Source organism: Petromyzon marinus, chromosome 53, assembly GCF_048934315.1.
Source record: "Petromyzon marinus isolate PM22_M1 ecotype Great Lakes invasive population chromosome 53, UKy_Petmar_22M1.pri1.0, whole genome shotgun sequence".
Taxonomy (NCBI): domain Eukaryota; kingdom Metazoa; phylum Chordata; class Hyperoartia; order Petromyzontiformes; family Petromyzontidae; genus Petromyzon; species Petromyzon marinus.
This window is the reverse complement of record NC_133719.1, coordinates 10,920,708-10,933,377: the sequence shown is the minus strand read 5'-3', so window position 1 is coordinate 10,933,377 and position 12,670 is coordinate 10,920,708. Positions and strand designations below refer to the sequence as shown.

At 58.4% G+C, this 12,670-nt stretch overlaps 1 protein-coding gene across 7 annotated transcripts in view; it reads right to left on the bottom strand.

Annotated features, from left to right (window-relative positions):
- Nucleotides 1-1,325: 1,325 nt before the first annotated feature.
- Nucleotides 1,326-12,670, bottom strand: part of LOC116953985 (RNA-binding protein 25-like) — a 33,650-nt gene continuing 22,305 nt past the window's right edge. For 6 of the 7 annotated variants that reach the window (XM_032974346.2, XM_076052019.1, XM_032974344.2 and 3 more), the window contains 11 exons: nucleotides 12,476-12,556; nucleotides 11,615-11,895; nucleotides 10,851-10,974; nucleotides 10,132-10,221; nucleotides 9,390-9,463; nucleotides 8,192-8,342; nucleotides 7,360-7,666; nucleotides 6,063-6,688; nucleotides 3,402-3,500; nucleotides 2,749-2,796; nucleotides 1,326-1,844 (listed from right to left, as the gene is read on the bottom strand). In XM_032974346.2, the coding sequence (XP_032830237.1) occupies nucleotides 1,752-1,844; nucleotides 2,749-2,796; nucleotides 3,402-3,500; nucleotides 6,063-6,688; nucleotides 7,360-7,666; nucleotides 8,192-8,342; nucleotides 9,390-9,463; nucleotides 10,132-10,221; nucleotides 10,851-10,974; nucleotides 11,615-11,895; nucleotides 12,476-12,556 (1,974 nt within the window). In that variant the 3' untranslated portion in view covers nucleotides 1,326-1,751. The remainder of the gene's footprint in view (nucleotides 1,845-2,748; nucleotides 2,797-3,401; nucleotides 3,501-6,062; nucleotides 6,689-7,359; nucleotides 7,667-8,191; nucleotides 8,343-9,389; nucleotides 9,464-10,131; nucleotides 10,222-10,850; nucleotides 10,975-11,614; nucleotides 11,896-12,475; nucleotides 12,557-12,670) is intronic. The other variant, XM_032974342.2, reaches the window with a different exon arrangement.

Here is a 12,670-nt window from a genome sequence, read left to right as displayed (position 1 = left end):
GATCGTGTGTCCGAGTGAGTTGGCGTCGACAGCCACATTGAATGTTGCATGTTGCATGCTGTATGTTACATGTTGCATGCTGTATGTTGTATGTTACATGTTGTATGCTGAATGTTGCATGTTGTATGCATGTCGCACTTCTTGCTCACCGTACGTAGCCGAGCGTGCTAATCGGAGGTGCGGCTGAAGGACAACAGAGCAGTTTTCAATCGAGATGACTGAAAAGTGCAAAGCTCCCAGTGACTTCCGAATATCGTAAGGAAGAGCGTTCCAGACGGCCACGAGCGCACCTGCAAGCGCCATGCGCGATGCATTGACCACCGCCTTGGTCAAAAGCCACCGCCGCCGCTGCTGCGAGGGTGACCGGAGTTGGTTTGTGCTCGTCGACGAGATCAGCAAAGGTATTGTGGTCCATTTGTGGCAAGAAGCCCCATTGTTGCGTCACGTATGCAGCCTTGTGAGTGTCGTCTTGACTTGAGACGGGGCTCAGGCCACGTGGATGTGAAGGACATTTTCCTTACCAAGAGGCCAAATACAACTCTCAGATACCACCAACATCAAAGACAGAGCCCCCCGTACAGCCTTAACACTGTTGGGGCAAGTGCCTTAACACTGTTGGCCAGCACCACGCCCGACCGCCTTTGTCTGTGTAGTACTCATTTGAGGCTGAGTCAACCTAGGAGAGGCCCAGGACCGGTTCAAATAATCGTCACTGGTGTTGGCCATGAACGGGACTCAAACTCGGGTCGCCGCGTTTGGAGCGCAGCGCTGACGCCGCCCTCCCTCTCCTCACAACAACCGACATTCGCCACCAAGTGGCAGTGACGTCACCACAGCGCTTGTGCCAGGTTATGTGCACGTTAAGGCCATGTGAAGTGTCAAACGCTTGCTGGCAGGTCGTTACGGGGCAGACCCAGGTGCCATGGGTCAACTGAGATGCACCACCTGTGCCCCCTACTGTGCCAACTTGCTGTGCTTTAGCCACCCGGCACTCCGTTGTTGTGAGCGTCGCTCCTCCGCTCTCCGTTGTTGTTGGAGGGCAACTGCCTCCAACTGCCCAGTAGCGTCCTTCACGAGCCTCCTCCACAGAGGCCGATCTTGACACCGCTGGTACCAGTCATCGGCAAGTCCACTCAGCTCCACGTCCTCCTGTACCACATCACTCCATCTCTTCTCTAGCCCGTGCCGCGCCCGTTTAGCCCCCTCTATCCGGCCGAACAAAAGCTGTTTGGGCATGCGGTGATTCGGCATGTGGGCTACATGGCCCACACACGCGTACACACATACGTACACACCGAAACGCAACAAAACACACACAACACCCATTTCTTAAACCAAGCTCTCAGTTTTTATATCACTCTACACTGATTACAAACAATATTTACAACAAGTCAAAAAAGAGTTATGTCGTAAATACGAAAACAAAACGAGGGCTCGAGACGATTCAGTTTCGTTTCCTCGGTCTCGCCAAGAGCGACAACCCCTCCCCCGCTGTGCGGTCGGTCGAGTTGGACTCCCGCTTGAGGGGGTGCCACGGCCCTTTCCGTGGGCTGCGGGCCGCACGAGGCAGCGAAGAGCGCCGGGGCGGGCGGGTGGGCGACTCCTCCTCATGATAAACGTGGACGCTGGGAAGGGTGATTTAGTCCGCGGACGAAACACAGGGACGCTTGGCGGCGAAGGACAACCGTAAGGAATGGACGTGAGCGGAGGAGTTAGGAGGGGGGGGGTAGGGAAGGGGAGGGGGGCGGTCATCATTTGAGTACCGCCATCTTACGAACTTCTGTCTCGTAGATGAGAAGCCTCCACATCTTTAACACGAAGCCTTCCGCCTCCTCGTCCAGAATCTGCCACGGTGAGGAGGGGGGGGGGAACAACAATGGCAGAGCGTTGGACGGGTTGGCAGGGGAACGGCCGGCTACTCCTCGATGGCGACACCGGTACCGATGCGGTTACCGTAACGACCGCTATGGTACGCGACCGTCACGATTCGGGGCGGGGTCACGAATCCGTTGTTTTCGCAACGTGTGCACGTTAACGGTGGCGGAGTTACAGAGCGCGCAGGCGGTGCAGCTGCACCAGGGTGGCCGAAGGGCGGGAGAGGGGCCCAGGCACCGGGCTACGTGGAGGAAGAACAACGCGCTGTCTGCTTCACGACGGACGGTGACGATCCCATGACATCAGTCGTAAGAGCAGGCCAATTATGTGCCAGCGTCATTGTCCGAATGTCAACATTTGATCAAACTACCAACGCCCGTAAATTGCTGTATTTGGATCCCACCTCACTCCCCCCTGCCCCCCAACCACCTTTAAAACTTGGCAGGACCCTCCTGAGAGCCATGAGACTCGGCGAGGCTTTCCTGGGGGAAAATGAGCATCAAAATGAGAAGAAAATTATTTAAATCTCAATTACAACGTTGATAACGTGGATTTGTATTTATAGAGCTCCACAGCTCATCGGATTCCTCCAGGCTAGATAAAGGTTTCTGATTCTCTAATATAGCTCGGGGGGGAGGGTGGGAAGAGACGACTACGGGAGGAGTGGTGCCAAGGAGGAGGAAGCAGGAAGAGGAAGTGGTTTGAAATCAGGGGGGCCTTGGGGGGGGGGGGGGGTTAGCCCGTGGGGGGACCTTGGAGGGGGGTCTTTGGGGGGCCTGTGCAACTATGCCCAGAGAGAGGAACCACAGGCAAGTGAAAGCGGGGGGGGGGGGGGTAGTGGGAGGGTGGAGGAGGCTGGGGCACGCCGCTCACCATCGTGACGTCGTCCAGGATGCTCTGTGCCGCGCTGTGCGACAGGAGCTGGGATACGGGAGGAGGGAGGCGGAACAAAACACGGAAAAATGCGAGTCAATGATGCAAACGGCAGCGGCGAGGCAGGCACGTGACCGCACGTGCGGTCACGCACGCCAACGCAGCCTTCAGCAGGCCGTTGGGGCGAGCGCAGTTGGCGAGCGACGCGCCTACGAAGGCCGGGCACCGCGCAGGAGGGGCGGTGGGTGGCCGGCCGACACCACGCCCGGCCGTCTTTCGTCACCGCACAGCGCGACAGGCCGACTAGGCCTCGTAGTACGAGTCGACCCAGGGGAGGGGCCCAGGATCGGTTTCAATTATTCGCCACCGTCACCGTCCGCCAGCAGGAGTTTAACTTGGGTCGCCACGCTACGCCATCGATCTCCACGACACTGGCACGTGAACAAGTGCGACTACAGACGCACACACGCGTGCGTTGGCGCACACATGCGCAAATACAGAGACACACGAGATTGTCCGCGTACGGCCCTTTAGAAGACAGTTGGTGACGAGCATCGTTGACGATGGCGGTGTGGCCAACGCCACTCTTGCCCCCGCACAAAGCCCGCGCCCCCCAATTAGCCCCCACACCCCCTCCCCCACACCCCTCACACCTTGGTGCAGACGAAATCAACCAGCGTCGGCTCCTCCTCGCCAATGTACTCCACGATCTTCTTGTTCACCCACGGCTTGATGCGGCGCGACATCAGCTTCTGCACGACCGCGCGCAACAAAAAAAAACGCTGTTGGGGCAAGTGCTGTCAGCGAAAGGCTATTTAGGCCGGCACGGCGCACGTGGGGGTGGTCTGGCCGACACCGCAGCACAGCGCAATGGGTAGTAGTTGTGGTGGTCCGGTGCCAGTTCAGATATTCGCCGCCGATTGTTGGCCGTGAGCGCGAACCGAACTCGGGTCGCGGACCCTTCCCACCCACTCTGCCGCCGGCGAGCGCCGACGCTCGTCTCCATGACCGTCCCAACGGACGGCGTTCGCCAATTCAGCCAAGGTGCGCGCAGAACCAAATTGTACGCGATGCGTTTTTTTTGTTTTTGATACGTGCAGCCATTTGTTGATTGGGCTGAGACCATCAACTCACTACGCTTCGGTTCATTCGTATCCAATCGGAGCGAGCCCCCCCCCCACCGCTCATGCTCCGCAGCAAATATAACTCGAGTACGCGATGGGGGACACCCAACACGCGGGCCGGAGGAGGCGATGACCGTCACCGACAGATACCTCCCCCCACTCCGAGATCGCTGCGATTAATCACGGCCACGCGGGAGGCGCAGAGCGTAGAGAGCGGGCGGCACACGCGACCCAACGACTGACGAGCGGCTCCCAAGTGGCGCTCCCCACCCCCCCCCCCCACACGCTCGTGCTCGTCAATCCCAGCCTCATCCGGCCAAAGAATGAATGCGGAACATGTTCCTTACCGACGGCCAAATAGGCCTCCCAAATACCTTTGGTGGGTAACCAAAGGCAAAGATTCCACCCTGCTCCCCAGTGTAGCCTTAACAGATTGTTGGAGCAAGTGCTGTTAGAGAGCTCCTTTGAAGGCCGGCACGGCACACGAGGGGGTGGGCGGCCAGCACCACGCCTGGCTGTCTTCGTCTCCCTAACATTGGTTTATTTTGCCCTTTGTAATATGACCACCTTGACTTAAAGCTTTCGTGACTGCAGGAATTCATATTCTTTGGGTCTTTCGGTAAAGTCACGTGACATTAAACAAGAGTTTGAGACACCTATTGGTTCACCGGATGGGCACCCCCCCCTCCCCCCTAAGTAGCGGGGGGGGGGGGGGTGCGATGCCGTACCCCCCCCCCCCGCTACTCCCGACTCAATTAGCTGGCTCAACCGCCTCTTTTAAATGTACAGCCGCTGAGGAGGAGGGCGACGTTGGCGCAACGCCCCAACGCTAAACTTTCACCTGACTACGTTTACGGCCCCTTCTGTCAATCCACTGCAGGACGAGGGCCTCCCCACGCCGTGCGGGTCGGGGGGGACAGTTGCCAGTATGAACGCGGAGACGACAGACGTGGGAGCATACAAGCACAGCACAACAATGCACTCTGCTGACCGGCGCGCTACACGGCCCACAGCCGCCTACGACACCCTGGCATGCAAGGTGGTGGTCGCCAATCCAAGTGCCACCCAGGCCCAAGCCTGCTTAGGGGCTAAACGTTCTTTGTTCGTGGTTTTATATTATTCGTCGAGACTTGCACTGTCATTAGCTCATTAGAGAATACGTGATGCTGAAATTGATGACTATGATGACGATAATTACGTTGCAGACCATCCAACCAATACGGCCGATTCCGTTGCTGATTAAAGGACCATGGTCGTGATTTATGTTGAACTTCTTTCGCACCGTACATAGCCAACCGTGCTATTGTTGATTACCCTATGAATAACCCAACCGGTAATGGATATCCACTGTAATGTATGTGCATACATTAACCACCCCCCTCCCCTTTCGCACCTGATTAGCTCACAAGTGACGACATCACATTATCCCTCTATTTAAGGCTGAAACAGGAGGAGGATTTCTCCACAAACGTGACTGTCGCTTGCTGATGCTGCTCGTTGTTGTAATTACCGGTGAAACGTCACAGTAGTCGAATTGTAAATGTTATAGTGGATTTACCATCCAATACACCGGTGTGCTGTACTAGTAACAAAATGGCAAGTTTTGTTTAGGTGACAAACCTTACTAATTGGCTTTTATGGATGATATTGGTCGCGTAAGCCTACGTGTTAAACTGATGACCATACTGCTACCGATGCTGTTCATGTCGCCGATGGACACGCCGATCAGTGACCACGATAACGACCGGGCTACCATTGTTGTTACACTGGTGCTGCGGCTGCAAACGATGATGATGATTAAAACTTGTAGTCGGAGATGATGATGAAGATGACAGTGCAGATGCCAGGGTCGCAGAGAGGGAGTGCACGTGGGTGGGTCTCTGAGTGGGCCTCAACTGGAATTTTTCCCCGGGCCTCCCAAAAACTTTTCCGAGTGGCCCTGGCCAACGGTGCTGCTAAGAGTGACTACAATGACGACGTTGCCGATGACAATGCTGATGATGATGACGACGCTGATGATGATGACGACGCTGATGACGACGCTGTTGACGACAATGACGATGCTGATGATGACGCCGATTGCGACGCTGACGACGACAATGACGATGCTGATGATGACGACGACGCTGATGACGACGCTGATGACGACGACGACGCAGGGCGGGCGGGTAACAGGAGCGTCGCTCGCACCGGGTCCAGCATGCTCCAGTCGAGCGGGTAGGCAAAGAGCTCCGACTTGGAGGTGGGGATGCTCTCGATGAGGGTCTTGATATGCCGCCTGCGCTCCTCCTCCGAGACGCGCGCCGCCTCCTCGGCGCCCCCTCCCCCATCGTCCCCGGCGCCGCCAAGCCCGCCGCACCGGAGGCCGCCGCCGCCGCCGCCGGCCGCCCTGGCCTCGTCCTCGGCCGAGGAGTCCATCGACGACGGCAGCCCCACGGGCGAGTCGTCGTCGGCCGTGCCGTACGGCGCCGGGCGACCGCCCGGCCGCCCCGCGCGCCGCTCCATCGCGCGGTTCACCAGCAGCCGCTCGATCGGCGACGGCACGGCGCCGGTGGAGGGGCCGGCGGCGGCGCTGCCGCGACCCCTGCCGGCGTGGTAGGCGTCCGCGCGGGCGGTCGGGACGTCGTCCTCGTCGCCCCCCCCGTCGTCTTCGTCGTCGTCGTTCTCTTCGTCGGCTTCCTCCTCCTCGTCGTCGTTGTTCTCCGCCTCGCCGCCGCCAGGGCGGTGGTGGCGGTGGTAGTGTTGGTGGCGGACGTCGCCGCGGGAGCGCGACGACGAGTGGTGCGGCAGCGGCCCGGGGCTTCCGTTGGGGAAAGCTGCGGCGAGGGGACGGCCGGGGAGGGGGGGATGGCACAGAAAGGCCCGGCGTGGCACACTGTCACGCTGGCTGCACCGGTCACAAATGTATGAATGTTGAACTTCTTTCGCACCGTACGTAGCCAACCATCTACCGCGTTGCTTGAATCCAGTCTCCCCCTTCGCCGACGTGGCATCTGTGAGCGCGACGTGACTCTCAAACAAAATAAACTTTTTATTTTACCAGGTTGGGCCTCACTGAACTATGTAGCTCTTATTCAGAAGTGACCTGGTTATCACAAATGATAGCTCAACGAAGTGGGCTTATCATCACGTGTTGATTCTAAGAAAAATCCACACGACCACGGGGAAAGACATGCTAACGTCAAATACACAGCAGCAGGCGTCAGGGTCGGGATCAAACCCACGACTTCCTGTGTACCAGGCGAGGTAGTCAACATCTCGCCACCAACGCGACGCCAAATCCGCTAAATCTCCCCACGCGAGCCTCTTGGGCCCTGCGGGAGAGCTCCGAGATTCTCAACGAGGCCACGCGCTGGGGAAGGAGAATCGCTACAAAAAAAACCCCTCACCATCCACCAGGCCCCCCCTCCCCTTCCCCCGCCCACCCCTCCCATCCCCCCGGTTCCCCCCCACCGTAACCGCACGCCGTCCCCCCAGCGGCACGCACCGTGACGGAGGCCCCTGTGCGCGGGCATGCGGGCTCCGCCGTCCGCCGCGAGTTGCCGTCGTCTGCCGGGCGACGCCGCCGCCGCCGCCGCCGCCGGCCCCGCCGCCGCGGCGCCCTCGTCGCTGTGCGGCGACACGGACGGCGCGAGGTTGACGGGGCGCAGCGTCGGCCGCAGGGACGGCAGGAGGAGCGCCGGGCCCTCGCTCGCCGACGGCACGCCGCCGGCGGCCTCGCCGTTCTCGGCGGGGGAGTCGGAGCCGCCCTCCATGCTCGCGTCCATCTCCCACCGCGCCTCCATCTGCTGGATCTGCACCGCACACGGCAGCAGCAGCAGCAGCAGCAGAGTCGGTCGGTGGCTGGGCGAGCGTTGACGCGGTTGTAGAGCTGCGATGATTGTACGTCATCAGTTTTTCTTCCGATTCCGTTCCAATGACGTACACGTACACACATCATTGGAACGGAGTGGAATCGATGGGGGGGGGGGGGGAGCGGTGACGACCCCACACTCACCCTGAGGATGTCCCCACACTCACCCTGAGGATGACCCCACACTCACCCTGAGGATGTCCCCACACTCACCCTGAGGATGTCCCCACACTCACCCTGAGGATGTCCCCACACTCACCCTGAGGATGACCCCACACTCACCCTGAGGATGTCCCTACACTCACCCTGAGGATGTCCCCACACTCACCCTGAGGATGTCCCCACACTCACCCTGAGGATGACCCCACACTCACCCTGAGGATGTCCCCACACTCACCCTGAGGATGTCCCCACACTCACCCTGAGGATGTCCCCACACTCACCCTGAGGATGTCCCAACACTCACCCTGAGGATGTCCCCGTCGGGGTCGGGCCGACCCTCGCGGATGAACCTGAGCCGCAGCTCCTGCAGCTCCTCGCGCTCGCGCCAGCGGTCCCTCTCGTCCGACTCCAGCTCCTTCTCGCGCTCCCACAGCCGCTTGGCCAGCGCGTTGCCCCTGGGAGCACGCGGGGGGGGGGGGGGGGCGATGTGCGTGGGCAACCTCCTTCCTTTCTAGATTTAAAGCTTTCGTGACTGCAAGGATCCATACTCTTTGGTTCTATTCGGTAAAGTCACGTAGGTAAAAAATAAAACAACAAAAATCACGACGTTTCGGCCACAACACAAGCGGCCTTCATCAAGTGAAGGGATCAGGCTGTCTCGAGGACAGCGCTGGAGTGAAACACAGCCACGCTCAGACCGCGACCTTTAAGCTGTGTGCGAGGAAACAGAGTGCCTTGACAAAGGAATTAGCATAAAAAGTAGCATTTGATTGGCCCCCCGTCCCTCCTACCCGCTTCATCTTTTTAGCCAAGAGCCCCAACAACTGCGTGGGCTCGGCCGCTCGTATCGTCACTCCCCCATCTCACCCTCGGTCTGCCTGGGAAAGGACTCCTCTACTTACGAACATTCGACTTAGGAACAGATCTCTGGAATATAACTGGTTCGTAAGTAGAGGAGTCTCTGTACTCACGTCAGCTCTGCACCGGTGGCATCTCTCTGTAGCTAGCCTAACCTAAGTCTATGGGGGTATGTGTGTGAATCTATGGGGGTGTTTGTGTGAATCCATGGGTGTCTGTGCCAGTCTGTGGGTCTCGACGTGAATCTACGGGTCTCTGTGTGAGCCCCATTCTCAACACGTGCCCAAGCCACCGAAGTCTAACGTTTAACCGACTGTTTGAGCACATGCTGTTAGCGAGCACATATGAAGGCCGGCACGATACAAGAGGGGGTGAGTGGCCAACACCACGCCCGGCCGCCTTTGTCTCCACAGTGGTGATTTTTACACACCGCACCAGGTACTCATTTGAGGCCAAGTAGACCTAAGGGAGGGCCACGAACGGTTCAGATAACCGTCACTGATGATGGCCGTGAGTGAGAATTCGAACACGGGTCGCCTCGTTCGTAGCACAGCGCGCTAACCGCCACACCACCGTATCCGTGACATGGCCACGCATACACACACGCGTGCGCGCACAAGAGCGCGAGGTGTGGATGCACTCACATGAAGTACTTGGGGTCGTCCCGGTCATCGTCGTACTCCTCGAAGAACACGCGCAGACGCTTCGCTTCCTTGGTCTAAAGGCACGGCGGTGATGCACGAGCGCACACACACACACACACGCACGCGCGGGCACGTGTATGTCAATAGACTCGATTGTTATTATTCGTATTATTGAGCTTTGCTACCTATCATACCGGCTGAGTCATTTGCGGTGACATTTTTCAGGTTTTAGAAATCCTGGAGTGTGACGACGGCACACGACGACCGACCCTTGCCAACGACGTCACGGCACATGCCGCGGTATTTTTACGGTCAACATACACCACCTACCCCCTCCCCTCACCCCCACGGCAACAAGCAAGTGAAGGCCGCTGGGTTCAAACGGCGACCCCCTCCCTGCAACGAGCGGCCAACGGCGCAACCGCCGGCCGTGACGTCACCGAGTCCCCCAATGCGGGAGACGGAGCTGACGAGGCGGACAGAGGTGGCTCACACAGAACCAAAACTAAAATAGTTTTTACTGCACCAGGTAAGGCCCACTGAGCTGTATAGCCCGGCGTCAAATGAGTACCTGGCGCGCTGTGACAAAAACACCGCCACTCGAGCGTGGTGCTGGCCACCCACCCCCTCGTGCGCCGTGCCGGCCTTCATAGGTTGCTCGCTAACAGCACTTGTCCCGACAGTCTGCTAAGGTTACATGGGGGATCTTTGTCTTTGTGTGTACACGCGCGTGTGTACGTACCATGTCTCTCCTCCGATTCCGCTCCTTCTTGGCGTCCTTCTCGTAGAGTTTACATCGCTTCTTCTCGCGGGCCACCCAGTTCTTTAACCTCTGCGCGGATGGACGGCAACGTGGAATTGGCCGATTAATGAAAGAATGCGCAACCCGTAACACAGATGTCATTATCTGAACCACTCCTGGGCCTCTCCTAGGTCGACTCAGCCTCAAATGAGTACCTGGTGCACTGCGTAAACATCTCCGCTGGGAAGATAAAGGCGGCCGGGCGTGGTGCTGGCCACCACCCACTGCCTCGAGTGCCGTGCCGGCCTTCATGGATGCTCCCTAACAGCACTTGCACCAACAGTCTGTGAAGGCTACAGGGGGGATCTTTGTCTTGGTGGGGTGGGGGGGGGACATGTCAGAGAGGAAGAGCCTCAGGTGGTGGGTGGGGGGCTGTCAAACGCTTCTCTCTCTTTCTCTCTGCAAGCTCTGGACAACACTCGCAGGCTAAACTGAACAGGCGGCGTCGTTGCGCCTGGACCTCCGATCAGCACGGTTGGCTACGTAGGGTGCGAAAGAAGTTCAACATACGTAAGTACATACAAAAGGGGTCATGATTATGACGATTATTATTATTTTTGAGACGGTAAGCTGGTCCACGTCCATGTGAGCGTCATCTGTGTCGAGATCGTCTGTCGCCTGCTCGTCTCCCGTCTGGCGGTGTTCGTGTCCGTGCGCACCTCCTGGTAGGAGGCCTCCTTCTCCCAGAGCCTCTTCTCCAGCCTCTTCCTCACGTAGAAGTCCTCCTCGTCCTCCTCCTCGTGCGAGCCGTACAGACGCTCGCGGTCACGGCTTCCATCGTCGCTGAGCGCAACGGCACGCGCAGAGTTAGCGGGGCGGTCGACACGGGGCAAAGTCGGTTTGCCACAACGTCATCAGCCGGACACGGACCTGAGCAAGTGACACCGTACGCGTGACTATGCAGCAGTAGCAGCAGGACACGCATGCTGCGTGCAACGGGGCAGGCAGGCAAGTACGCGTGTTGAACTTCGTTCACGCCGTACGTAGCCAGCTAATCGGAAACGAGGGGGGAAGGACGACAAACTGAACACAAAAAGCAGTTCTAAAGAAATTAGTATTGTCAATCTAGATGTTGATGGTTTAAAATTGCATAGCTCCCAGTGGCTTCCTAATATCTGAAGGAAGAGCGTTCCAGACGGCCGCAGAAGCGCGTCTCAAAGCGCCGCGTCTCAAAGCGCCGCGCGATGCGCCGACCGTCGTTGTTCGACGAGCAGCCAAAAGCCGCCGCCGCCGCGAGGATGTGCGACAGCAGAGACTAAAAAAACTCAAACGGCACAGCTCCTCCCCTCGCGTTGGCAGCGGCACACCGGAACAACGCAGCAGCAGCAGCAGCAGCACACGAGACTCGAGACTGCACGCCGCACGGCACCAACAGCAGCAGCAGCGGCGGCGAAGACGACAGCGAGGTACCGTCGCTTTGCACCTGGCAGGGCTGGGCTCCTGGCTGGAGACGTGGGGTTTCTCCTTCTCGCGCTGCTTGTCCTTCTCCCGCTCCTCCCGCTCCTTCTCGCGTTCCCTCTCGCGCTCCCGCTCCCTCTCGCGCTCCCGCTCCCTCTCGCGCTCACGCTCCCTCTCCCTCTCGCGCTCTTCCTTCTCCCGGTCCTCGCGCTCCTCCCGATCCCTCTTCGCCTCTGGGCGGTCGACGACGTCCCTGTCCATGTCCTGCCGCTCCTTCTCCCTCTTCTCCTTCTCCTCCTCCAGTTTCTGACGGGTGCGGGTGAAGTGGAACGGCGGGCGTCAACATAAACGCTCGTCGACCGGAACGACGACGACAACACCTCTTGATGAATAACACGAATAGGTTTGACCCTTTCTGGCAAATAAAACAGGTGTTGTGTTTTAAGATGTTCAAACACCAAATAGATATCTTTATGCATAGGCATCATCAAGTCTGCATTAACCACACACAGTACTTGTGGAAAAACGTGCAGACAAACATGCTCTTGATACTATATGCATTGTCTTTGAAACTGATTGTTGCCAAGCAACACGTGCGAGCCGCTAAACTCGTGCTCGTGTTTAAAAAGGGGGGGGAGGGGGGAGCCCCGAGCCTGGATGAAGAGGATGGTTCCGTGGCCGGGTTCATAGCCCGGCCAGATATCAAACTCCCTTTGCAACAGACACAACACGGGCACAACAGAATGGCGTGTGGTGACGACTGTGGCTAGGTTGGCCGAAGGCCGCGACAAAGAAGCTGTGGTGGCCAACGCGCTGCAAGGCACGGGGGCGAAGGGCTGATGTTGGCGATGGTTTCTAGCGGGCGTGGCACACCGTTTAACCGCACCTTGTGGGTGTCTCTGAATTTGCTGATTTCGCGCGAAATGAGGTCCTTCTTGTCATCCTCAATGTCCATGTTATCCAGATCCTACGCAACGAGACGGAGAGGGAGGGAGGCAGACAGACGGTGCAGGGAAGGACGCCCGTTAATAACGCTCGCCACGCAGCACACGCAAGCCACGCGTCCTCAGCAGGCCGTCCC